This window comes from Muscardinus avellanarius (assembly GCF_963383645.1).
Source record: "Muscardinus avellanarius genome assembly, chromosome: 13".
NCBI classification, from domain to species: domain Eukaryota; kingdom Metazoa; phylum Chordata; class Mammalia; order Rodentia; family Gliridae; genus Muscardinus; species Muscardinus avellanarius.
The window spans coordinates 95462833-95490117 of NC_137799.1; the positions used below are offsets into that span (position 1 = coordinate 95462833).

General features: G+C 49.2%; 1 protein-coding gene across 3 annotated transcripts in view; it reads left to right on the forward strand.

Moving 5' to 3' along the window:
- The window catches only part of CDC14B (cell division cycle 14B), a gene marked incomplete at both ends in the record, with an annotated part of 84390 nt that extends 65826 nt beyond the window's left edge, over positions 1-18564 (forward strand). For 2 of the 3 annotated variants that reach the window (XM_080709391.1, XM_080709392.1), the window contains 5 exons: positions 2921-3059; positions 3212-3371; positions 4243-4340; positions 14487-14603; positions 18528-18564. In XM_080709391.1, the coding sequence (XP_080565517.1) occupies positions 2921-3059; positions 3212-3371; positions 4243-4340; positions 14487-14603; positions 18528-18564 (551 nt within the window). The remainder of the gene's footprint in view (positions 1-2920; positions 3060-3211; positions 3372-4242; positions 4341-14486; positions 14604-18527) is intronic. The other variant, XM_080709393.1, reaches the window with a different exon arrangement.
- Positions 18565-27285: the final 8721 nt, after the last annotated feature.

The following is a 27285-nucleotide window of genomic DNA, read 5'->3' on the forward strand; positions in this document are numbered from 1 at the left end:
TTTACGGTGCTTTTAAAACCCTAGATTCAGAGCTGGGCGTGGTGGCGCACGCTTGTAATCCCAGTACTCAGGAGGCTGAGACAGGAGAGTCTTGGCTCGTGGCCAGCCTCGGCTACTTAGATCCTCTGCGGCATGGTCCTAAATAGTCAAAGGGTAGAAGTAACCCAGATGTCGTCAATACTGGAAGGTATAAAGAAAATACATACGTACAGTGAAATGTGATGCAGCCTTAAACACAGTTTCATGGCCAGTGCAGGTAACTTAGACCCTGTTTCAAAATACAAAGGGCTGGGGATGTAGAATGCCCGTGGTGCAGTCCCCAGCACAGAGGTGGAGGTAGAGATGAGGGAAACACATTTACCCATATCAGGAGCTGCAAAAGTCTCAAATCTGTGTCAGCATCAGCTTCACGTTCACGGTCTCCTCTAGAGATCATGTGGGGCCTGGGACACAGCTTAGTGGCAGAGTGACTGCTTTGTATGTGCAAAGACCTGGATTTCAGCCCGAGCATAGAGGGCAGAGAAGAAAAAAGAAAAGTGTAGCCGGATGTGGTGGCTCCCACTTGTAATCCCAGGACTTGGGAGGCCGAGACAGGAAGGACCTCAGGTTCGCGGCCAGCCTCAAGTATTTAGTGAGACCCTCTACCACTTAGTGAGACCCTGTTTCAAAATAAGGAATAAGCTGGGCGTGGTGGCGCACACTTGTAATCCCTGCACTTCGGAGGTGGAGACAGGAGGATTGCGCGGGTTCGAAGTCAGCCTCGCTGGCTTTTTAGACCCTGTTTCCAAATTCAAAAAATATATAAAATAGGTCTGGGAGTATAGCCCAGAGGTAGAAGGGTTCCATCCTCGCTACTACCAAAATAAATAAATAAATAAATAAATAAATAAATAAATAAATAAATAACAAAGAAAAAAATAGAGCTGGGTGTAGCTCAAAGGTAGAATGCCCCTGGGTTCTGTCCCCAGTATCACAAAAATTTAAAGTATAAATATCTCCAACAAGTATGAGACCTAGAATGGGATTCATCCCGTAGACAAACATTCCTTCCCATCTGTGAGCTAGTGACACAGCAGATGAGTTAGGTATCTTTAAGATAACGGTAGGATTTCCTTTCCAAAGGGGGGAGATCAGAAGATGTTACGGCTCCCAGGCAGGTCCCAGACCCAGCAAGACAGATACCACTCGCTCTTACGGCTAGAAAGCAATCCTCGTTGGCTCAGGGTGGTGCCCCAGTCCCTCCTGCATGGTGGTCTTGGCCCTGAAGCCATGTTAGTGGCTTTGTTGCTGAGGCCTTTGGTAGGAGGAACTGGGGCCATTGTTACTGGCGGAAGTGAGCCACCCATGAAGCCGAGAAGTAGCAGCCTTGCCTGGGCTGGTGTGTCTTGGAAGCAGTGTGGCGCTGGCTCTCTAGGGCCGTTCTTTGTCTAAAATGACAGGGTCTGGGCCTGTACTCAGGTAGCTGTGTGGTGAGAAGTCTGAAAGCCTTTCTTCACTCTTCAGTCCAGACTGGCAGCACCTCTGGCGGTGTGACCCTCTGTATTCTTGGCTTCCGCTGATGCTGACTCAATCTTTGGCAGTCTCTTCATGGGAGGATTGTTCTGAACTTCATCAGCTTTTGCCATATAAATAGGCTGAGAATTTTCAGAATTTCTGGTCCCTTATCTCACAGTCCTCTTTCATCTTTTGACTTTTGCATTTTACTATAATCCTCAAGGAGAGGCCAGGCTGTGCCTTCTAAAGTGTGTGTGTGTGTGTGTGTGTGTGTGTGTGTGTGTGTGTGTGTGTGGTGCTTGGAGTGGAACCCAAGGGCATTCTACCTGCAAGCTACACCCCCCAGTCCTGTTTTATTTTTTATTTGGAGTTGTGGCGAGCCTCCGTAAGTTGCCGAAGCTGGCTTTGAACCTGCAGTCCACCCGTCTCAGCTTCCCAAGTACTGGGATTGCAGGTGTGCCACCATGCCAGGCTCTATTTTAATTTTTAAGTAAACCTCTGCTAAATAGCCAAGGTTGTCACGTACAAATTCTGTCTTCCACAAAACACTAGAACAGTGTTTTAGTGTTTAGCAGCCAGTTTCTTTGCCACTTAATTATAGCGATTGCCTTTTCTCCAGGTTCCAATAGGTGGGTGGGTGTGTAGGTGTGCACGCACGCACGCACGCACACACACACGGAGCTATGTCCCTGGCCCACAACTTTTTCTAATTAGTGCCTGAAAACTCTTCAGTAATTTCAATTCTCAGTCCACTTCCGTATGTTGGTGTAGCGGCTCCCCACTTGCTGACCTGCGTAGTAGTATTAGGGTCCTCTAGAGGAACAAAACAAGTAAGATATTTATAACTGTAATGAGATCTAGTCAAAGGAATTGTCTGGTACGAACATGGGGGCTGAGAAGTTAAAAATCTGCTGTGTGGCCAGGCAGCCTGGAGACGCAGGGGAGCTGGGGGCTGCGGAGGCACAGAGGCGGCCTGCACGCCTAGGTCTGGGCTGTAGCTCTTCCTAGGCCTTGGGTTCAATCCCCAGCACTCCCACACACACAGAGAAACTATATAAGTGGGTGTAAACACGCGTAGGAGATGCAGTTGGATGTTGCCATACCCAAGGTAGTGGGTGTGAGGCTTACACAGAAAGCACTAAGCTCCCTGAGAGCCATTGCCCAGAAGTTGGTTGTCAGTCTTGGCTGCGCATCGAATTACTTGGGGTGAAAGTTTCTCCCTGGCTGTGCTGCGCACCAGTCAGATCTGCATTCTGGGGACGGAACCACGCGCCAATCTTTTGAGGCCTTTCTAGGTGATTCCGGTGTCGCCAACCTGAGGACCACTGTGAGCAGGGCAGGACCATGAGGCATCTTGTAAAGTCGCTCCTGCCCAGAAGCTTCTGACGTCCTTAAGCCCGGCTCTCATTGTTTTTTTGTTCTGCAGCTGGCCTCGGTCGAACGGGCACCCTGATAGCCTGCTACATCATGAAACACTACAGGATGACGGCCGCGGAGGCCATGGCGTGGGTCAGAATCTGCAGGCCCGGCTCCGTGATTGGGCCTCAGCAACAGTACTTGGTCATGTAAGTCCTGGGGCGTTTGTATCGTTCCTCAGTCTGGAGACTGATGGAAAGGGGGATTTTCGATAGTTTCTAGTTGACAAGGGCTAGTCTGGTAGGAACAAAAGTTGTTCATATATCTTTCTGGAAAGCTTTATTTTGATGTTACTTACTAGGAAACAAGCGAGCCTCTGGCTGGAAGGGGACTATTTTCACCAAAAGTTAAGGGGGCAGGAGAACGGACCCCACAGAACAGCCTTCTCCAAACTCCTCTCGGGTGTTGATGACATTTCAATAAACGGGGTCGAGAATCAAGACAAGCAAGAGCCTGAACCGGTAATGGAACCATTCCCAGTGCGCTGTTACCGCTGTTTTAAATGTTGTTGAGAACCCTGTAGGGCCTGGAGAACACTGTCAGCAAAATAATAAACACATTTTGAGGGATTATTGTCACACAGTTTTTTATATATATAGTCCTGCATAGGAACCTTCTTTTCAAGAGTAAACTTATGTTGGAGCCACGCGTGGTGACGCACGCTTGTAATCCCAGGAGGCTGAGTCAGGAGGGTCCCGGTTCATAGACAGCCTCCGCTACTTAGTGAGGCCCTTTGCAACTCAGTGAGACCCTGTTTCAAAATAAAGAATAAAAAATAGGGCTGGGGTGTAGCTCAGAGGTCGAATGCCTCTGGATTCTACCCCCAGTACCGCCCCCCCCAAAAAAAAAAATTGTTCATAAAACAAAATTTTTTTTACTCTTGGCACAAGTGGAAAATAGAAGTCTGTGAAATGAGCTTGCTAGATGCATGTAGATCCCTCCCACCCACTCCCCTTTTTCCTTTCCTGACAGCTGAGCAGGGAACCAGCCCTTCTCAAAGGGAGAGCTTGTGAAGAATCAAGCCTTAGAGGACAGCAGTACTCACTTAAGTGGTTGTAAGCAGATGGTGACATTGTAAAAAGAATGATTTTAGAACTGACACCATGCCTCTTCACTGCCCACGTGGCTTACAACAAGAGGCTGCTGGGGTCTGGGCCTCAAAGCCATAGGCTTTCGGTTGTGTGGGAATTTGACGACAGCTGGATTCTGAAGGGTGTATTAGAGTTCAGCAGTGTGTGCTAGTGTGTGTGCGTTGGCTAGGGAGCCACTGCGCTGTGCTGCATCCGTAAGTGCAGTGAGGCTCACTGGCTTAGTGTCTTTTTACTTACACAGTACAGTGATGACGACGAAGTCAGTGGCGTGACACAAGGTGATAGACTTCGGGCCCTGAAAAGCAGAAGACAATCAAAAACAAGTGCCGCGCCCCTCACGTGAGTCCGGGTTCCTTGCTTGTGGCCGATGGCGTTTACAGTGTGTGCAGGGTCGTTGTGAGCATTTTCTCCTGCACAGTTTCTTTACAGATGCATGCCCTTGCACTGTTTGCAGGCGTTACCTTGTTACTTAAAACCTAGGGGTGCTTGTCTGAGAGGTGCTCAGCCACTCACTGCTGTGTGTCCTGTTAGGACTTCAGGAGCAAGTACAGGTAGGAAGCAGTGTTAGGAAATCTTTCTCTCCAGGAAGGAACTACCAGGGACATTCTATCTCCAAGCTACACCTCCAGTCCTGTGTGTGTGTGTGTTTGAAACATCATCTTACTGAGTTGGTGAGATTAGCCTCAAACCTATGATCCTCCTGTCTCAGCCTCAGTACTGGGATTACAGGTGTGTGTTACCATGCTAAAATGATTACTTTCATTAAATTCACCACCATATTATAGAGCATCAGTTTTGATATGGTAGAAGTTAGTCTGTGACATTGTTTGGAGTCAATAATGAACTGCTATAAACTATATTTTAGCTGGGCGTGATGGCGCACGCTTGTTATCCCTGCGCTTGGGAGGTGAAGACAGGAGGATTGCGCAGGTTTGAAGCCAACCCTGTTTCTAAATAAAAAAGTATAAAAATAGGTCTGGGAGTGTAGCCCGGAGGTAGAAGGGTTTCCAGGAACCCCAGTACCACCACCAAAAAAAAAACCAACTATATTTTGCATATTTTTATTTGAGGAATTATTTTCATATTATAGAAGGTTTAGCACAAGAATAACACGCACCATCTTGTGTTCATGTGTTGGTTTGGACTCAGCCTCGTGGGACATTCAGTATTGTTAGATAAATAGGTGTCATTGTGTTTTGTTCTAGGCTTCTTTTTTTCTTTGTTTTTGTTTTTGTTTTTGTAGTACTGGGGATGAAACCCCAGGGGCATTCTACCTCCAAGCTACAACCCCAGTCCTATTTTTTATTCTTTATTTTGAAACAGGGTTTCATTGAGATGCAAAGGGCCTCACTAAGTAGCTGGGGCCTGTTGCAAACCTGCAATGAACCTGCAATCCTCCCGGCTCAGCCTTTTAATTTACTGGGATTACAAGAGTGTGCCCCTGGGCTTGGCTTTTTTCTTTGGTAGATATTCCAGCCTGTGTCATGAATCCCTTTTTTTTTTTTAATCTCCCTTTCACTGTGGGGCCATCACATCACTTTCTTTTTAATTAGAAGTGGTTCTAACTGGTTGTGGTGGCACACACCTGTAATCCTAGTACTTGGGAACCTGAGACAGGATTGCAGATTCAACGCCAGCCTCAGCAACTTAGCAAGACACTGTTTCCAAGTAAAAATCAAATAGGGCATAAGGTAGCATTCCTGATACTTAAAAAAAAAAAAAAAGGAAGGAAGGAAAATAAAGGTGGTTCCTCAGTGGTGTGTCCATAATTCTCATAATTTAAAGTTCTGAAATAGAATGACTACAAGACACGGGTTGTTCCCTGAGAGGTTCCTGGCCATAAACAAAGCTAAGAGTCGTTTCCCAGTATAAAACGCCTCGTGAGTGCAGGGTGTCAGTATTGGTTTCATGCATTTATTAAGAATTCTCTTTGTAGCTTAGTAGTGCCTCAATTATTGAGACATACAAGTAGATTGTATAATATACTTTTAGCTTCAATGCCATTTTGTTTTTAATTTCATGTTTTTTTTTTTTTTTATTGAGATGGGTCTCAGTGTTCTTTCCAGGCTGGCCCTGAGCGCCTGGGTTCAAGCAGCCCTCCTGTCTCAGCTGTTGGGGCTGCAGGCACTACAAGCACATGCCCAGCTTGTCAAAACTTTTTTATCTGAGGGCAAAGTGGAACATCCCAGTACTTGAGAGGCTGAGACAGGAGGATCACAGGATCTTGGCCAGCCTCAGCTACTAAGTGAGGCCCTCTGCAACTTAATGAAACTTTGTTTCAAAATAAAGAGTAGCTGGACATGGTGATGCACACTTGTAATTCCAGCATTTGGAGGCTGAGACCCGGAGGACTGCGGTGGTACTGCGGTGGTTCGTGGACAGCCTCAGTTACTTAGTGAGGCCCTTTGTAACTCAGTGAGACCCTGTTTCAAAATAAAGAATAAAAAAAAAAAAATAGGGCTGGGGGTGTACCTCAGAGGTAGAATGCCCCCCCTGGGTTCCATCCCCAGTACCGCAAAAAAAAAAAAAAAAAAAAGACTTGGGGAAGAGGTCCCAGCCCTCTGTGCTACCGTTACACCTCACTGCCTCTTCTCGTATATTAAAACCAGGTAAGCCAGGCACGGTGGTGCACACTTGTAATCCCAGGATTTGGGAGGCTGAGACAGGAGGATCACAGGGTCTTGGCCAGCCTCGGCTACTTAGGCCTTCTGTGACTTAGTGAGACTCTGTTTCCAAATAAAGTATAAAAAATAGGGCTGGGGGTATAGCTCAGAGGTATTCAACCCCCAGTACCACACAAAAAAAGTAAATAAAAAACAGCAACAAAGGAGGTAGCTGGGAATTCCCTTTTTTAAATTGTAACCCTAAAAATAGAATAGTCCCAAATTACCTGCACCACACACACACACACACACACACACACACACACACACACGCACCACAGAGTTAACAATTTTTTTTGGTTGGTTTTATTTTTTGGTCGTGGTACTGGGGTTCCTGGAAATCCTTCTACCTCCGGGATACACTCCCAGACCTAATATATATATTTTCGGAAACAGGGTCTATTAAAAGCCAGCACGGCTGGCTGCGAGCCTGCACAATCCTCCTGTCTCTGCCTCCCAAGTGCAGGGATTTCAAGCATGCGCTACCACGCCCAGCCAGTTAACAAGTTTTTAGGTCACACTTTTAAAGAAAAGCAAATGTTGTTCTTTTAATCTCTTACTTAGTGTAAAGACCCTGGAGGCTTTTCTGTGAGTCACAGAAGACGTCCTTCTTGGTTCCTTAGGGTTTGGTGATCCCCACCTTGCTTTCCAGACCCTCTTCACTATTACACGATCTCACTCCTGTTGGCGGCTCTTTCGGCCCTAGGAGAGAAAGTCAGCTGGAGGTTACCTTTCTTTCCCTGCCAAGTCTTTGTTGTATTTTAGAAATAAAAGGCCCCTGAGAGAGTGTACCATAGCAACTTGGGTTGAGGAGTCTAAATTGAAACCCCGCCTCCGCACGTCAGCTATTACTGTGGGTGAGCCGCTTCGCCTGGATGTTGGTGTTGAGGCTCGTGCAAATGCCTGTGAGAAGTATATACACCCCTGTGATGCAGCAAGTGTTACTCCAGTCAATACTGGGGGAGCAGTGAAGGTCGCCAGAGATGGTAAACAGCCCTTTGCTCAGCCTGTCTGGCCCTGACTCCTGTGAAGACAGTATGTGATGTAGCGCCAGGATCTGACCTCCAGGCCTCCATGGCAAGTATATACTGTCTGTGGTGAAACTGACTTGGTAGGCTTGATAACCTGAGCCTGCTACCAACGTGTCTGTGCTGCCAGTTTTGTCAGAGCTAAGTGACGGGACCGTAAGGTCAGCGCCTGCAAGAGAAGGTTGGGGTGGGGAAGGCATTCTGTAGGCTGAGCTGTGTGTGTACTGATTTCTTATTAATGTGCTACTGGTAGATGTGTTATTTTGCAGGAACATTAACTGAGATGATGTAAGTATGATTTGTGGTATTACTTCAGGTCCGGCCTGCCATGTGTTACCTTTCCATAGACCTCTTCATGACCATAGACACGCCTGTGGCAGCCTCAGGGACCAGAACATAGGCACTTGGCCCACACTCCGACCTCGGTCGGCCCAGTGCCTTGCACGCAGCACACGCTCAGCAGAGCCGTTGGTGTCTGGTCACGGAGGTGTCCCAGCAACCGTTCGCAAGAGTTGTGTGTGGAAAAGCTACTGCTCTTCTGATTCAAGGTGGTTTCCTTGCACTGAGAGAACCCAGCCCTGTAACAGTAAGAAACACCATGCTCACAGCCAACTTGGATTGCATGGAGAAAAAAAAAAAAACTAAGCAAAAAGATCTCGTTGGATTACATAAGTGAAATTTGTCGTCCCGAGTTGAATGACATCTATAACCCATGTTGCCCAAGAATGCTCTTTGCCTCAACTCCTGGACGACGTAGGCTCTGTAGTTCAGTTGGGTTTCACTCATAACTGTGCATCCTGTGATCTTGTTAATAGTGTAGGCTTCCCCATAGGTCATTTACCTATGACCAATTTCAGTATCATAAAATTAAGTTAACATGGGCCGTTACCCAACTAGACATTGAACCTAACATTTGTTCCCAAGAGCCAAATCTTTTTCACCTGAAAATAGCATTTTCCTCAACATAAAATGTCAAAACGCCATCCTTGTTTCCCTTCCCTTTGCATCCCAGTTGCTGTTCTGGGCTTTCTAGGGTGTCTAAAGTTCACACATGGCTTAATATATGTATTTGCTTACTTATGTATTACATTGTTTATTTTGGCTTCCCGGTTTGAACACCTGTTCTTTCCTTCACCCCTTCCAGATGTCCCCTAGCTGTGCTGACCTCTGCACTGTGTAGTGTTGTCATCTGGTGGATTGTGTGTGACTACATTCTTCCCATCCTGCTGTTCTGTCTCGATGGCTTCGACCACAGTAGCCATCAGGACCTTTGACAGACAGCTGCTGTAAGTCCCATCACTCCTCGCTGCCGCCCGCTCTCGGCGCACGTCTCCTTGCCGGCCTCCGGGCTCTGTTGCTTGCTGTTCTCAAGGTTCTTCCTCTGAGTCTTTCCATGGCTGGGATGGTGGCAGGGAGGGCGGCTTCACTGTTTCCTTCGTACCAGGGATAGTACAAGTTACACATTTTGTTTATAAGTTACACTTAACTCTTAACATATTTTAAAATAGCCATGACAAATAAAGACACCGGAGCAGTCTCTTTTCCTATCAAAAGCGTTTATTTAGTGTGTGATACTTGGGATGGCTTCCTTACGGTCAGTGGCTGTATGGCTGTCTCTTAGTTTTCTAACCTTGAGCTTGCCCTCTCCAATAGAGCAGAAGGAGTTTCTTTTCTCCTACTGGTATTCTTTCAGTAGCAGGTGGGTCTGTAGCCTTGAGGTCTAGTGAAGATTGTGTCCTGGCTTCTCCCGTCCCACAGCAGCTCTCAAAGTCTTGTCTTTAGTGTACAGAGCGATTTCCTCTCGTTTTCTCTCCTCCTCTCTAGGGAGTACAGTAAGTGTAGTTGTTAAGCCTTGGTATTAAATGAACCTAGGAAACGTGTGTGTGTGTGTGTGTGTGTGTGTCCACTTGACAGACTCCTCTCCCAAAAATAACCAGAGTGTCTGTTAAATTAATATAGACAAGCTTGTATTCTCTCGAGAGCTTTCATCCTTGAAATGAATATCTTAACAACAAAGACACTCCTTTTCTACAGAAGAACGGGGCCAGTCGAGATCACAGCGAAGCTGTGCCCTGACGTGGAGGCTCACCGCCTCTCACCTCTCGCTGCATTATGTTTCAGAACTTTTCTTTCACGCATCTTTCAAAAATGTCTTTTCTTCTCCCAGTGTGGACTTGGAAATTACAAAAGAATACAGAAATTCCTTCTAGGATCTCTTCTTAAGCAAAATTCCATTACAGCTCACACTGATACTTTATGGTTGCTGTGAGTTTTTTCTTATGGCGAAGAAAGACTAAAAAATGAAACAGGTTCCACTCTTCAAACTTAAAACCTGCTTACCACATTCATATTTATGGCCTTCTCTTGAATATCTTATTCAAACAAACCATGGACATATACTCACATGTGCATATTTCGGACACAGATTAATCTTTTAGGAATGTTTTCCTTTACTTCTCTTAAGTTTTAAGTTCCCCAGATTCTGACTCAAGAGCATCAGGCACTGCAGAGATTTTTGTCTTCTCAGATAATTCCGAGTGGCAAAGATGTTCTGAATGGGTGGAGTTGATGGTAGTAATACTTAGGCGCTTCATTCCCAGTTTATGTTTTTTGTTTGTTTGTTTTGTTTTGCTTTGTTTTTCTTTGTTTTGTTTTGGTTGTACTGGAGTTCCTGGAAGCCCTTCTACTTCTGGGCTACACTCCCATACCTATTTTTACATTTTTATTTGGAAACAGGGTCTCCTAAGCCAGCGCAGGCGGCTGGCTTTGAACCTGTGCGATCCTCCTGTCTCTGCCTCCCAAGCGCGGGGATTACAAGCGTGCGCCACCTCGCCCGACCCCCAGTCTCACCAGAACTCACCCCAGAACTCACCTCTATCGGGCTCTTTCCCTTTCACTGTTCTCTGTAAAAGACAGAACCTCTCCTGTTACTGATGTTTGTCATTATTGTTCAAGATAAAAGCAGAGTATTCAGTTTAGCCCACCTGTTAATTTGAAACTTGGAGAGGCAAAAAGCTTTCAATGGCAGCGACTAATGATTTTGACAAGTGTGCTCTCTGTAGCCAGCAGCCCCCCCCCCCCCCCCCGCTCGCTCGCTCTCTCGGAGGCTGTTTCATAAGGTGACCGCTCCTGGGCGCCGTCCTTGTCCTGTGTCCCCGGGCACATGAGGGGCATCGCCTGGTTGGTAGGTTGTTGGGGTGCAGCAGCCCCGTCCTCATGTATTGGACTAGAATGCCGCGCGTTCCCACATCAGACTCCGGTGGCAGGAAGGTGCCCTGGGGGCTCAGGCCTCGGAGCCCTTGTCCCCGTGCGTGTGAACAGTGCGCAGTTCCTTGGGGCGGGACACTCGAGCGTTTCTGGCTTGGCGGTGAGATGCCTGGCTTTTCCTTTTTTCTTTCCCGTGAGCCTTGCATGACACGTATTGCTGTGTCCAAAATCAGATCCTGAGGCTCCAGAGAAACTGGGAGAGAAGAGTGAACTGTGTTCCAGGAGCAAGTGAGACTGAGCACGTGTCAGGTAGGATGGCAAGGAGAAAAGGCCGTGTTGCTCAGGAGAAGCCGGAGTGGGATGTGCCAGGCCCGCGGCGGCTCTGCCTGGCCCAGGAGCGCTCGCTGCCTCCGCCGCGCCCCTCGCCACAGCGCAGCGCTGCTTCCAGGCAGGCAGTGGTCTGCTTGGTGCAGCTGCGGGGCCTTCTCACCTCACCGAGTCACAGCCTGCAAATAAGCGTTATCAGTACAAATAACGAAGCTTCACTGGTAGATGAATGCATCTGATTCCTGTCATTCTCTTAGTTTCAAAGGTCCATAGAAAGGATTAGCTACTAATATCCGTATATTATTTCACATTTACTTAGGCTAACTTTATACAGAAATAAGTACTTTTTATTATTTATTTGTGTCTGGTAGTGGGGATTGAACCCAGGAGCATTCTACCTCTGAACTACACCCCCAGTTCTGTTTTATTTTTATTCTGAAACAGGGTCTCACTAGGTTGATGAGAGTCTACTTGCTGAGGCCGTCCTTCAACCCGTGATCCTCCTTTCTCAGCCTCCCAAACACTGGGATTAAAAGCATGCATCACCATGCCCAGCTGTAAGTACTCTTTTTTTTCTATGTTTCTGGGGATTGAGCCAGGTGTAATATCTCAGAAAAAGCCAGCAGGAGTCTCCTTTCTCCTTTTGTAAAGGAGCAGTGAGGGGGATCCAGGAGTCTTGGCTGCACCTGGCGCTGGCGGAGGCTTCAGATTGAGCACAGGGCCTCCTGCCGCTGGACGCGCCCTCTGCCACTGAGCTGCAGTCCCCCTGCCTCAGCCCCCCACAGAAGCTGGGATTGCAGGCGTGCACTCCCACACCTGGCTTGTGTTTCCTTTTTTCTTTTTCTGCTCCCCACCCCCAGGGATTGAACCAAAGGCATTCTACCTCTGAGCTACACCCCCAGCACTGTTTTTTATTCCTTATTTTTAAAGAGTCTCAATGAATTGCAGAAGGCCTCCAAGTAGCTGAGGCAATCCGGGAACTGCCGTCCTCCTGCTTCAGCCTCCCACGTGCCGCGATTCCCAGCGTGGCAGCATGCCTGGCTTTGTTTTGTTGTTTTTTATGCAGTGTTCTAGGTTCAGATCCTTTACAGAAACTAATATTTTCTCCTCATTTTATGTAACTGGAAAGCATTCTTAGCTGGATAAGAGGAATAACCTGTAACAGTCTATAGCTCAGTATTGGGTAACCGTGGTTGACAATTGATATGTCAAAATAAGGGAAGATTTTCAAGTGTTCTCAACACTGAGAAATGACACACATCTGAGGCTGTGGGTCGGTCGGCTGCTCTGTGCTGAAATGTCACACTGTGCCCACAGATATGTGCACTGATTATGTGTGTATGAATTCTCTAAATCATTTTTTAAAGAACTTTTCAGTACGTCCTTGTTCTTACGAGCAGAATCATGAACCAGGGCGGTTGCTGCCTACACGTCCACATCTGCACATTGCCGTCTCTGTTCTGTTAGGACATCCAATATTTCAAGACAACCCAACCTCATGACAAGTTCCGCTTTGTGCGCTAGCTGATTTATCCAGGATCAGATTCCCTGCGTGAGATTGAGGGCTTGTTTCCTAGGGTTTTCAGAAATCCTGCGGAGACAAAGGGCCACCCCTGTGCTAGCAGCCTCCACCTGCCCCAGGCCTCCTCTTCCCCAGACAGCCTGGTGCTGTGGGCTCAGGAGACCGAGCCGAGTGGGGAGATGTGTTGCACGTACTCAGAGACCCTGTTTCAAAATAAAACAAAACAGCGTGGGAGTGCAGCGTGGGGGTAGAATGCTCCTGGGGTAATGCTCCTGGCGTTGCTTGTGCTTTGTGTGGTAAGCCCATTGCTGTGAGAGTATCCCTGGCCACGCTCCGGGCCTGGCTTTGGGTCTGACTGCGCCTGGTGACAGCCCGGGAGGTGGCCCGCGCCGCGGCTGCAGCCCGTTGGCTGTGGCGAGCTGGGTTCTTGTTGGCAGTTGTTGGCTTTCTCCGCTTTTCTTGAAGATGAGAGGACAAGGCCTTGCTAAGCTTACGCTTTCTCTTTCAGGCTGTAAATGTCGATCATATAAAATGAAAGTGTATGCAGCTTGGTTTTTAGTGACTAACTTGAAGTAAAGACTTGTCTTTAGCCGGGCGTGGTGGCCACGCTTGTAAATTCCGCACTTGGGAGGTGGAGACAGGAGATCACACAGGTTCGAAGCCAGCTGCACTGGCTTAAGAGACCCCGTTTCCAAATAAAAAGTATTAAAATAGGTCTGGGAGTGTAGCCCGGAGGTAGCAGGGTTTCCAGGAACCCCAGTACCACGAAAAAAAAAAAAAGACTTATCTTTACAGTCTTGTTTTTTTTTTTTTTTTTTTTTTTGGTGGTACTGGGGTTCCTGGAAGCCCTTCTACCTCCAGGCTACGCTCCCAGACCTATTTTATATTTTTGAAACAGGGTCTCTTATGCCAGCGCGGCTGGCTTCGAACCTGCGCGATCCTCCTGTCTCCGCCTCCCAAGCGCGGGGATTACAAGCGTGCGCCACCACGCCCGGCAGCAGTCTTGGTTTTTTCTGCTACTGTCCCTGTGACAGTTGAAGGAGCTGAGAAACCCAGTACCTCCACTTGCTAGCAGGGTCTCTGTGGCTCCCCTGGGCTCTTCACGATTGATGGATTTGTCTCTGGGGCATTCTGCTGCCACGGGGTTCTTAGAGTTTAGTCATGGCAAGTTCCACGACATTTAGTGATTTCACTTTAATGGTACTTGGAGTTTAATAAGTAGTTGCAATCCAGACAAAACTCAGTTTGCTTTAGTATTGTTTAAATGTTTGAAAATGTTATGTAAAATCATTTATTTTTTATTTATTACATATGCTTTCAGCACTGATTGTGAATATTTTAGTGCTACTTCCTGAATTTGTATTCACATCCTTTAGAATTTTGGGTTTATGACTCATTTCCATGTCTGGAAATCTAAGTCTGTTTATAAAGATTTGACGGATGGATTGCTGTGGGAAGTGTTTATAATTCCAAGCCTTTCTTTTTCCAAAAGCAAAGCACACTGGTTATCTTTGTATAACTTTCAAAGGAAAATGAAATACTTAATTTCAAAGATCCTTGATGTAAAAATACATTTTAGGGTTTTTTTTGGCAAATGTATTTATGGAAATTTCTATTGATTCTCAAAATAATTTTAGTGCAAAATAATTTGCATTAAAGTGCAAAAATGCCTTCCTCCACCAGGTATTTGAAAGTTGTTTCAGTGAATATAATCTTATGTTTTTCCAACTGTTTTCAGAGTAATTCTTCAGTCGAGTGTTCAGAGCTGTAAAACGTCTGAACCTAACATTTCTGGCAGTGCAGGCATTGCTAAAAGAGCCACCAGATCTGCTTCGAGGAAAAGCAGTTTTAAAAGGTGAGAAAAGAGTCCAGTTTTCCTGAAGATTTCCAGGCATCTGTTTGAAGTGTAAATTTCTAGACCCTTTTTCTCCTGGAGATTGACATGAAGAGAGGAGACAGTAGAGTCCCTGTGATGGGAATAATTCATATAATGTGTTTTATTTGTTCATCATCGACAAAAACCTGAACCGTCTGAGTGTCAGCTTTCATTTTATTTTGTTGTTCAGAGGCAGTTCCCCCACTGGAAGTGTGATCTGTGATCATGATACGGAAAAGTTGAGAATGTCGTTCTTATAATGTTTTCAATTAAGAACTTCAAAAGCTCCGTGTCAGGGCTTGGAGGAAACCATTCTATCCCTCGTGAGCTACAGCCTAATCATTGGAGAGTAGCTGCGAATCAGGGTGGTGGTGGAAAGTGAGATCGGACGGCGTGGGCCCCGCTCGGCCCAGGCTGCGCGTCCTCCGGGCACGTCCCCGGGTGCGGCTATGCCCGCTTTACCCCAAGACGTGGATCCAGCTCTGACAAGGAAGTGGGCATCTCCTGGACCAAGCCAGCGAGTCCCCGTGGTCTCTCCAGATCTCCTGTGGATGAAAGGCAGACACTTCATTGTTACGGGATTAGGAAAATAGGTCCTTTTCCAGAGCAGAGTGGGTGATTCCGTTGCTGTTGTCTCGAGTGTGGCAGGCAGGGGCCAATTTCTAGTACCAGAAATTAATAAAAAGTATCTCATTAGAGCCGTAGCAAGTCTTCACACTCATCTCGCGCTCTCATCCCCTTGACAAGAACATTAGAGGTTGAAGGTTTAGGCACACTGCGACAGATCGGTGTTGCTTATGGCAGCAGGTGGCAGGAGTGGGCTAGAGCGCCCTCGGGGACCCCAGCGACTCAGGAGCCGTGTTCTCATTGACTGTTTCTGGTGCCGGCCTTCTCCCAGGGCCTCACCACGCCGGGCAGCGCTCTGCCGCCGAGCTGTGCGTTTAAAGAAAATGAAACGGCTGGATCAGTAAACCTACTGTTTCTGAACCAAAAAAGCCCACACATAGAACTTTTGAGAGACTGCTATTATTTTATAAATGTATATTGTGTTGTATGTAAAATGTAGAGCTATACAAATACAGTCATACAGATTTTTGTGTATATATAGAAAAAAGAAAGGAAAAAGTCTGCTGGAATACAGGCATTTTTATTTCTGCTTACTTTCGGTTGGTTCCTTTTCTTATTTTCCAACTTTTCTACAATAATTGGCAGTAAAGAAGCGTATTTTAATTCTTACACTTTTAGGCGAGTCAGACTCGACGCTCACAAAGCTGGTGGTAGTGACCCTCGACATCTCTACACGGCCACGCTGTTGTGGGTCTGAGTGCTCAGGCTCCACTGGTGTGCGCCACCAAAGCCTCGCGTGTCTTTACGTTTGATTGTGCTCCTTCGTACAGCGCTCTTTTAAGTTACAGAGGAATGAGAGTCCCGGAGCCCAGCCCGAGCTCGCCAAGCTCCCGTGTTCCCATGAGGAGCGCCGGCCGTATTTCCCTCTAAGTCTCACGGCATCCTCTGTCCCTGGAGTGGCCCACGCTTGGGCTTCTTAGGAGAGGTGACCCCTGACTGCCTGAGCATTGACTGCGGGCCCTGGCTGGGCTGCTTTGCCGAGGATGCTGAAGTAGACTTCAGACTTCCAAGCAGGGCTGGACGGCGAGCTAACCCAAAGCAGCTTCCAGAAATGTGGGACAGTGTTGAAAGTAAGAAAGACCTCTGTACACTCTCAAGTAGATTCTCAGAGATGATGTGGAGAGGAGCAGAGGAGGAAGTAGCTGGCTTCACGGTTCCTTGACCGCCGTCCTCTGCGGGGTGTTCGTCCCCTGCCTTCCCCTGCATCTTAACACAGGACAGAGAGAGCGTGCAGTGCCCGCCTGCTCGAGGCAGGCCAGGCGGCGGAGCTTTTGTCTACTGAACGTGACTCGTTTTGGCTGGAGGAGAAGGAGGGATTAACATGCTGGTGTGTCGTCTGACTCAGGTGGAGGAGTATGAGCTAGGATTATTGAGTAAGGCTGCGGTGCCAAATTGAAGTCCTTTCCTTAAAAAGCAGCACAAAAAATTAAAAGTCATTGTTCTTCGAGGCTCCAGGATGAGTACTCCGTTGGCCATTTGCTTTTGCTGAAGAGGCTCTTCGGTCTTGGAGAACTTGTTTCCCAAACCAGTCAGCGCAGTGACCGGGCAGGGCAGGGGCGGGGATGTTGTCCCGCCTCCTCGTTGTTGGTTGGTGGGAAGGCAGTGCCACCAGGTTTCCCGTGGCCGTTGGAGCGAACATGAGCCCACCCGAGTCGCGGGACGCCGCATGGCCAGCACAGCAGACAGGAGGGTGGCCGAGAGCGCTGGCCTCGGTGCTGGGAGGCCCCGGGTGGCTCCTTAGTCAGGGTGAGATTCGTGGGTTCTCAACTCTTACTTGCTGTAGAGCTGTACGTCTGTTTAACATTTCTTCTTTAAGATTTCATAAATCCAGTGAGTATTGGCTAAATGCAGTCGGCCTGGCTTTCAGGGTTCTCGCACTGCCTCCGGGAGCTCAGACATGTCTTCACACCTCCGGGAGAAGCGGCACCTCCGCATCTGCTAACACACTTCAGTTATGTCTTCACACAGCCCCCCGAGCACGCTCCGAGAGCTTCTGCTCTTCCTTTCGTGTGTGTGTGTGTGTGTTTACTTATCCCTCTCTTGAAGAAGTCTGTCGTGCACGGGTGACTGTTTTCATTCCAAGTTGCGTCTCCGGGAACCAGTGCTGTGCGCCAGCCGCCACCCACCTCTGCCTGTGGCCGGGAGCGGCCGTGCGCCTCTGCTCCCCTGGGGGCCAGGCTCCCTTTTCAGCCCCACAGCCACGGGTGTTCCTATGAGCACTCCAGCTGGGAGTCGCTGCATTTGCCTCTCTGACTTTTTAAGTCCTCCTTGCGAAGCTAGCCGCCTTCGAGCCTGGCCGTGACTGAGCTTTGACTCTCGGATCGTGGTGCTTTTCCTGTTGCCCCTGGACTCAGTGCGTGTCCTTCCATGGTCTCCGAACACATCCGTCAGCGTCGGCGCCCCAGGATGCTGTCTCTGCTGTTCTCAATGCCGGCTTTCTCTGATCCTTTACTATTCATTGGCATCCCTTTGGAATTCCAGATACTTTCCCACCTGTCTCTACCAGGCGGCCTGGGCCTTTTGGCTCAGTCCTCTGGGGTCTCTGGAAGCTAAAAGGCCAGTTCAGGCCTTCCTGGTGAGCGCGTCCTCGTCCAGTGCAGGGCCCTGCAGAGTCGGCGCGGTCTTTCTCACGTTGACGTTTCCTTCTCTGAGCTGCTGTTGAGTTGGAGGTGTGAGGGGACGCTGGGGAGAGGAAGCAGGCGGTGAGGGGTCGGTCAGGTCCTGAGCCGCAGGACGGGGCCTGGGCGTCCTGCCGGGCCCTGCGCCGCGCGCAGACAGGCTGTTGTGTGAGGAAGGCGGGCCGGAGGAGCTGGAAGCTGTCGCGGCTGGCGCCTTACTGGGCCAGGTTCTGGCTTTGGACTATCCAGTAACCCCTGTCTATCTTCTCGTTCTCCCACTTCCCCACAGCCTGGGTCCTCGGCGGGAGAGGAGGAGGAGGAGCGCTTTGCCGCAAATGCCCTTGCCGGCATTATGGTATTCTGATTGCTCTGCCGCCCTTGCCCGCCCATCTTTGTTATTTCTATTTATTTCTGTTTTTTTATTTTATTTTGTTTTTTGCAGACTTGAACCTTTTCTGCCCTGCCTTTCTCTCCTGTTTGTCTTTACTTTATGGTTGACGCTGTACTGTCTCCTCCAAGTATCTGTCTGAACACTGTCTGGAGTCTATCCTTTTCGCATGTCAGTATTTTTATTATGTTGCCGTGTCTTTGACAACGTCCTCTGGGACACTTGAAAACCTTCATGGTTAAAACCTTTCTTCTCTCTCTCTCTCCTCAGTCCCTCCGTTTCAAGGACTAAAACGGTCTTGCGTTAAGTAAAGCCCTGTGGCCAGAACTGAAGGAAGACTCTGGGAGCAGAAAACTCCAACAGGACTTAGCACATTATTTGAGAACAAACTTACAAAAGCCTTAGTTGCTCTCCACCTAAGAAATGTATTCAAAGAAGGAAGCGTCCACTGGAGTTTCAGCAGCTCGCTGAGTCTGGTGCGACGTGAAGGCCCAGCGCCTCTTCCTAGGAATCGTGTCGGTTGCACAACAGAAGCGCTGTCGTGAGCGCAGTCTCAGGTGTATCTCTCTGGCCCGCCGCCCGAGCGCTGGCTCTGCGTGTGGCCGAGTGTCCTGTGATGGCCATCGCGTTTGGCTGGCCTGCGGGAGCCCACGGCTGTGTTTTATGTATTTTCTGTTCACCCTGTGAACCAGAGTTGAAGTTTGTGGACATGGCGATTGTGTGGGACACTGTTCAGCCGGCCTCCTCTGTAGCCGTGGTCAAGCCCCCGCTGTGAAGCGCCAAGCTGCTCGTCTCCGCCGGAGTGCTTTATCAACGAGTCTGTGAAAGCCACTTCAAACACTGCTGCCTGTTGCAAAAGCAGGTGGTACTTTGACCACCCAAGACTTGCCAGAGAATATTAATGGAAGCTTTAAAAGACTCAGGAGGAACAACTGTTCCAGAATTAGAAGATTGTTGCAAGTCCCTTTTTTTTTTTCTTTTCTTTTTTTGTCATTGGGTTGCCCAGTCATACAAAGTAAAATCTTTCCTTCCATGATGGAACAAAACAAGCCAGGCACAGCAACACATGGTTGTAAATCCTACTACTTGGGAGGCTGAGACAGGAAGATCCCAGGTTCAAGGCCAGCCTCATCAACTTAGTGAAACCCTCAGCAACTTAACAAGACCCTGTTTCAAAATAAAAAGAGATGGAGGTGGAGCTGGGCGTGGTGGCGCACGCTTGTAATCCCCGCGCTTGGGAGGCTGAGACAGGAGGATCGCGCAGGTTCGAAGCCAGCCTCAGCTACTGAGTGAGGCTCTCAGCAACTTAGTGAGACCCTGTTTCCAAATAAAGTATAAAATAGGTGGAGAGTATAGCCCAGAGGTAGAAACCCCCTGGGTTCCATCCCCAGGACCACAAAAAGGGGGCGGGGGTTATAGAGGTGTAGCGTGGCAGTAGAACAGCTGGGTTCAATCCTGAGTACTACCAAAAGAAAAACCACTCTGTTAATTTTTACTGGAAACAGCATCCCCAAATAATGGCGGCTTTAAAAACAAATATGTTAACCCTGTTTTAGAATGTTTCTCTGTAGCGCTGTGGGTTTCTCTGTGACAGTCTGAGGCCATTGCGCGTGCGTTGGCTTCAGTGACGATGCCCCGCTCCCTGTGTTCATAGTGGAGAACTCGCTGTCGCCTTGGCTAGGGAACACACCTAGTAACTGCAGAGTGCCTTCCCCAGCCTTCCTGAAACACAGCAGAGGCTGTGACTTAGAGCAATCACAAAAGCAACTGTCTGCTGCTAGCACACACACACACGCGCGCGCGTGCGGCCATAATCAAACAGTATTTTGCGATCAGTCACCTTGGTTACCTCCATCATACCAAGCGCATGGCTCTGCCTGTTGGTAACCAGTTTTCGCCTGTCCTAGTTAGGAGCCTGGAGGGCGCTGCATGGAAAGGCCGGAGGCAGGCGCCTTCCAGGACGAGGTGCATGCATCAGGCGACCAGGCAGTTCCTCTTAGCTGCCTCTTGGGCAGTGGAATTGACAGCTGAAAGGCTTTTAATGCAGAAGCAACTGAATGGGAACCCAGACTGGCTCCCCGGGTCAGCGCGTCCACCTTGGAGTGGAGCAGCCTGGCCTCGACCCCGTGGCGGGAGGGAGGGAGCCAGCCCCAAGGCGGCTCAGATCGCCAGCTTTTAAACCCTGGGGGACAGATCACAAGAAAACTGGTTTCCTGTCCCTGGAAATGGATAGGCATAAGATCTGGTAGGAGGGCGAACATTCCGTCCGTGAACAGTGCTGTGAGGACACTAAACATTCACGTTGCACCCCGTGCGCAAACACTGCGTCCCCAAAACAGCGCTGCCTCCCCCGGCCGTTAAGGGCCGTCTCCCTCCCTCCCGCTGCGAGGACACGGCGCCATCTGCAGCAGGCCTGGCTAGCGCTCCTGGCGCTGGAGTAGGTAGGTCCAAGGCTCTTGCTAGGTTCTGGCTCCCTCCCGGTTAGCAAGCTGGTGGGAGACGCCTTTGGCCTGCAGTGGTAGCCACATGCTTTTTTTAATATCATAAATTGCCCTTTCGTGTTGGCCCCTCAAATTCCCAGCCAAAATTGCTGTCTCCATGGCTCTTGGTAAAAAGCCCCGTGTATAACTCGCTCGCTGAAGTTGGTTGCGGAACCTGACGCGAGTGAGATGCATTCCTGGGAGTGCCAGCTGGCCCGGCAGCGCTGCAGCAAGTCAGCAGTGCTAGCCAGCTTCCCCGGACATCCTGAAGTCTCCCGAGCGACCTGGAAAGCCCCGCCCGCTCACAGGAACAGTGGACGCCCCTGCCCGCCCCACACAGCCAAAGCCACAAGACGCCCAGGTCCTCTGGGATTCTGTGTTTGTAGAAGACCTCGTTACTGTGGAGTGCGACAGTGTGCCAGATGAAGAGATTCCTTTAACTTACATAGCTTTGAAAGTCTACAAGGCCCACTTCCAGTGGGGTTCAACTTAGAAAGGAGTGTCTGTAGCGGTGCCCTGGGAGGTAAGGGTCTGGGGGCTCCTGGAGGCTCCTGGCTGGTCCATCTCCGGAATCTCATCGTAAACCTGAGCCTTCCCCTGGCCACACCTGCTCCCCTGCCCGCCCCCTGCCCCTGGGCCGGTTTCTACCTCTTGGCTTGGGCCCAGGCAGGTCGTAGGCATTGCCAAGCGTTCTCACGAGGCCAGCGTGTTTGTCTCGGAGCAGGGTCGTCGGCGAGCCGTGGCCTGCGGTTCTGTGGGCACCCCTTGCCCGCAGCACCTCGAGCCTCCCTCTCCTCCAGTCGCCATCAACGACAAGTGCGTGCAAGGCGCATTTGATATTTGTTCCAGAAGTGGCTCGGCTGCTTCTGTTCATTTCTTTAAAAACAAATTTCGACTGCATTTAAGAAAGCAGTGCTCGTCAAAAACAACCGTCAGACCCTTGATTTCTTGACTAGCTCTCCAACTGAAATGTCCGGAGGCCGGCTGCTGCTCTCCGAAATCTGAGCGTTCTCCGAGTGGCTAAGTGGAAATATACGATGCTTTTAACAGACTGGACATCTCTCCTGGACTGTCCAGAAAATTACCTCCTTATTACCCAGTACAACTGTCAGTCGACACGTCCCTCAGATTAGAGCACTGCAGTTTTATATTAATAATTTGCAGGCTTTTATCTAATGTGCACTCATGTACAGATTATTATAAAAGTTTTAGGACGTAACTGATTAATCAATATTTGATCATTGTCTTGTTTTTTATTAAATTGTATATTTCTAATATTTTTAAAGCTGAGAGAACTGGTTGAATGTTTATTTTCTTGAAGGTATTTTTAAGATAAAGCTTCTTAATGGCCTATAAACCTTGCATATATATGTAGTTTGATACATATTGTTGCATTTGGAGATCTTGTGTATTGTAACTTGTTTTTTTACAATTCTGAATAGTGGAAATTGTATAATTATAATTGTGTAATTAAAAAAGCATCAGTCAAACAGCCTTCTGGTTAGTATCTTCATTGAGCACTGAGCTATGTCAGGCGCTGGGTGAGGCCAGAGCCTCCAGAACAGAACAACGTGTCTGGGTGACCGTGTCTGGGTGACCGACAGAGCTCGGCTGCTCAGCCCCGGCCCCGGCCGCCTCCTGGCTGGCAGGTGTCACCTCCAGCCGGGCCTGTACCCTTCCCTGTGTCCTCTCTTACGAGGCCCCACTGGATTAGCTCAGGCCCTGCCCCAGCTGCCTCTCAGGGTGTCTCCAGGTGCAGTCAGGTCCTGAGGCTTCTGCACTTGGAACACAGGAGGAAGACTGCACCGGGCTCCTGCTGCAGGCGCCTGTGCGGGGTGGGCTGGCAGGCCGCCCTGGTTCGGTGGCCCCTGATCTGTGCTGCCCTGGGTGCCTGAGGTCGCCAGGCACCGTGCCCAGCTGTGCTTGCCACCCCCACTCCTGAGGCCTGGTGCCACAGCGCATGGAGGTTGTCTAGGACCTAGGACCTTTGGCGTTTTGCCCGTTCTCCACTGGAATACAGATTTTCTTTACTTTTTTTTGGGGGGGAGGGGTTTACTGGGGATTAAACCCAGGGACATTCTACCTCCGAGCTATACCCCCATTCCTTTATTTATTTATTTTGCAGGTCTGGGGATGGAACCGGGGGCATTCAACCTCGGAGCTACACCCCCTGCCCTATTTTTATTCTTTATTTTGAAACTGGGTCTCACTGAGTTGCAGAGGGCCTCACTAAGTAGCTGAGGCTGTCTGCGAACCACGATTCTCCTGTCTCAGCCTCTCGAATGCTGGGATTACAAGCGTGCGCCACCACACCCGGCTCTCATTCCTTATTTTGAAACAGGGCTTCACTAAGTTATGGAGGGCCTCACCACTATTCAGGCTGGCCGGGAATCTGAGACCCTCTGTCTCTTGGTCTCCTGAGTACTGGGATATGCAGTGCTGTATTTATTTTGAAATAGGGTCTCACTAAGTTGTGGAGGGCTTCACTAAGTAGCTAAGGCTGGCCTCGAACCTGTGATCCTCCTGTCTTAGCTTCCCAAGTACTCAGTGTGTGCCACCACACCCAGCTTGGTGTAAGCATATCTATTTACTTATTTTGGTACTGAGGATAGAACTTGGGGACATTCTACCTTTCTATCTCTGAGCTACATTCCCAGCCCTATTTTATTTTTATTTGGAAACAGGGTCTTGCTAGGTTGATGAGAATTTCACTCTTACCAAGGCTGTTCTTGAACCCATGATCCTCCTGTCTCAGCCTTCTAAGTACTGGGATTATAATCACGCACCACCACGCCCAGCTTGGTGTAAGCTTGCTTTCTTTCTTTCTTTTTTCTCTTCTTTGCAGTACTGGGAATGGAACCCAGGGGCATTCTATCTCTGAGCTACACGCCTAGCCCTATTTTTTATTCTTTATTTTGAAACAGGGTCTCAGTGAGTTACAGAGGGCCTCACTAAGTAGCTGAGGTTGGCCAAGAACCCAGTCCTCCTGTCTCAGCCTCCCAAGTGCTGGGATTACAAGCCTGCACTACCATGTCCGGCTAGTGTTAGTATTTTAAAGGAGGTAAAATAAAGTGACTGGGGGTGGGGAGTCCCGTTCTCTGAATGTCTCTTGAGAATGGCCCCACCAGAGGCCAGGCTGGGGCACTGTTAGTTTTTTGTTACGGTTTGGTTTGGGGATTGAGGTTTGAACCCAAGGGCATTCTACCTCTGAACTACACCCTCAGCCATTTTTTATTTTAAAATCAGATCTAAGTTGCTACGGGTCTTGCTAGGTTGCTGGGGCTGACCTCGAGCCTACGATCCTACTGGTACTGCTTCCCGAGCGCTAAGATTACAGGCTTGCGCCACTGACCCTGGCTTGGGGTAGAAGAGGCCCTCTGTGAGGCCCCAGTTGGTAGGGATGGAAAGAGCACGTCCCAGCCATGTGCCGCGCCCTGTGGCCTTGGGGATCTGCCTCTGGGCGTCTCTTCGTACCTCGGTGTGGTGGAACCACATCCAGGCGTGGTGACACACACCTGTAATCCCAGTGCTTGGGAGGCTGACACAGGATTGCAGGTTCGAGGCCAGCCTTAGCAATTTAGCAAGACCCTGTCTTAATAAATAAAGCCGGGCGTGGTGGCGCACGCTTGTAATCCCAGCATTTGAAAGGCTGAGACAGGAGGATCGCAGTTTGCGGCCAACCTCAGCTACTTAGTGAGGCCCTCTGCAACTCAGTGAGACCCTGTTTGAAAATAAAAAATAGGGCTGGGGGTGTAGCTCAGAGATAGAATGACTCTGGGTTCCATCCCCAGTACTGCAAAAATAAAATAATAAATAAAAAAGGGCCAGAGGTATAGCTGAGGGGTCAAATGCTCCTGGATCCAGTTTCCAGTAAAACACACACGCACACACACACACACACACACACACACACACACACACACGAACCAGAAAGTGCAAAGGAGCCAGGTGTGGGCACACTTGTAATCCCAGTACTTGAACAGCTGAGACAAGAGTAGCTCAGGTCCACGGCCAGCCTCGGCTACTTAGGCCCTCTGCAGCTCAGTGAGACCCTGTTTCAAAATAAAGAATAAAAAATAGGGCAGGGTGTATAGCTCAGAGGTAGAATGCCCCTGGGTTCCATCCCCAGACCCACCCCCCAAAAAAAAAAGTAGTGCTGGGGATGTCCAGGGGTGTGGCTGCAGCTCTGACCCCGCCCCCTCCAGGCAGCCGCTCGGTCCAGCCCTGGCTTCATTGGAAGGCAGCGTGTTGGCACCGTGTCCATAGTAACCATGACTTGGATTTTTTGCCCGTGGACCATGTGGAGGGTCTCTGCCTCTTTACTGGTTACAGCACTGGTTGAATGTTCTCATTTGTAAATTTTGCCTAAGAAGTGGGATTATTTCCTTGGGGTAAATTCTGACCAAAGAAACTCCTGGATCAGAGGTGTTTTTGTTTTGCTTTGTTTCTGTGGTATTGGGGATGGAACCCAGGAGCATTCCACCATACCCCCAGCCCTATTTTATTCTTCTATTTGAAACGGTCTCACTAAGTAGCTGAGGCTGGCTGCGAACATGAGATCCTCCTGTCTCAGCCCCCCAAGTACTGGGATGACAAGCGTGAGCCAGCATGCCTGGCTGTGGAACAAAGATGTACAAAGAAAAATTAGTTTTGGTATTGAGGATTGAATCCAGGAGCATTCTACCTGTGACCTGTACCCCAGCCCCATATATATATATATATATATATTTTTTTTTTTTTTTTTGGTGGTGGTACTGGGGTTCCTGGAAGCCCTTCTACCTTAGGGCTACACTCCCAGACCTATTTTATACTTTTATATTTGGAAACAGGGTCTCTAGGCCAGCACGGCTGGCTTTGAACCTGCGCGATCCTCCTGTCTCCGCCTCCCAAGCGCGGGGATTACAAGCGTGCGCCACCACTCCCGGCTATATATTTTTTTTAATTTAGTTTTTGAAACAGTCAAGTTGCTGAAGGTCTTGCTAAGATAGTACGGCTGGTCTTGAACCTCCGGTCCTCCTGTCTTAGCCTCCCTACTAGAGGGATTACAAGCATGCCCCACCATGCCTGGCTGTGGAGAAGTGTAAAGTCCTGGCTGCACGCTGCATCAAAGAGCGGTCAGGGTCTCTGGGAAGTGTGGGTTCTGGACCAGCCTGCGTGGCTGAGGCTTGGCTCTGCCCACTGGTCTCCTGTGTGCCTCAGGCCAAGTGCCTGCCTCGACCTCATTGAGTCTCCAAAATGGGGATGGCAGTATCCCTCCTACAGAGTTGTATGTGGATTAAATGGGTTTGTATTTTGCAATCACTGGGAACAAGTATCTGGCACATAGGAAGAGCCATATGCATTGTGTTTAATGCTATAAAGCTCTCCAAAAGGACTGTGACAGCGTACGGCCGCCCCTCGCCCTGGCAGCTGTTGCAGACATGAGCAGGTTCGTGGGCAGGATGCTGGCCTCAGCCGAGGGTCATGGAGTTGGAGGTCATATGACATTTGTCTTTCAGCTGTTTTATTATTTGAATTTGGGGCACTTTGTCTTCTCAGCAGTTGGCACAGGTGGCCCTATGTTAGAGTCACAATATTTCTGTCAGTGTGTGGGGGGAGAAAGTGGAGACCCCTGGATAGACTTGGCCAGGTGCCCCCCGGGGACACCAGCCGTGGGGAGCTGCAGGGCCTTCCATGCCAGCCCCTAGGTCTCCTGGCCACCTAGCCCCTCTCTGACTGTGTCTCGTCTCTTTGCCAGCAAGTCTGCATGACTTTGACATGCTCCTGGACGATGAGGGCTCTGTCTACACTGAGATCCCCAGGTAAGGAGGCTCCTGCCCACCGGGGCCCAGCCAGCACAGGCCCAGACTCACTCCCTAGCTTCTCACAATGGCCACAGAGCATTTATTTATTATTTACTTATTTATTTATTGTGGGGGGAATAGCGGGGAGTTGGCCCAAGGGCATTCTATATCCAGGCTACACTCCCAGTCCTCTATTTTTTTAGTTTTATTTTGAAACAGAGTCTCACTAGGTGGAGGAGAATCTCACTCCTTGTTGAACCTCTCCTTGAACCTCTGATCCTCCCGTCCTGGCCTCCCAAGTACTGGTAGAATAGGTGTGTACCACAGCACCCAGCTGTGTGTGTGTGTGTGTGTGTGTGTATTTAAAGCCAGGGAGAGGCTTTGGGTGGAAAAGAAAGTGGAGGAGATGGTGTGGTTGTGTTGGGTTTCTCTTCATCCCAGGTGTCTCAGCCTCAGGAAAGTCCAGACACCTCAGACAGCATCAAGGGGGCCGCGCTGCCCCGAGGGGACCACTGACGAACTTCGCATAGGCCTTTTTTTTTTCAGTATTGAGGATTGAACCCAGGGCCATTCTACCTCCAAGCTATACCTCCAGCCCTATTTTAGTTTTATTTTGAAACAAGGTCTCACTAGGCTGATAAGAGTCTCACTACTTGTTGAATCTGTCCTTGAACCTGAGATCCTCCCGTCTCAGCCCCAAGTACACTAGGATTCCAGGTGTGTGCCACCATGCCCAGCCTCCTAAAGGCCATGTACTGGGCGATG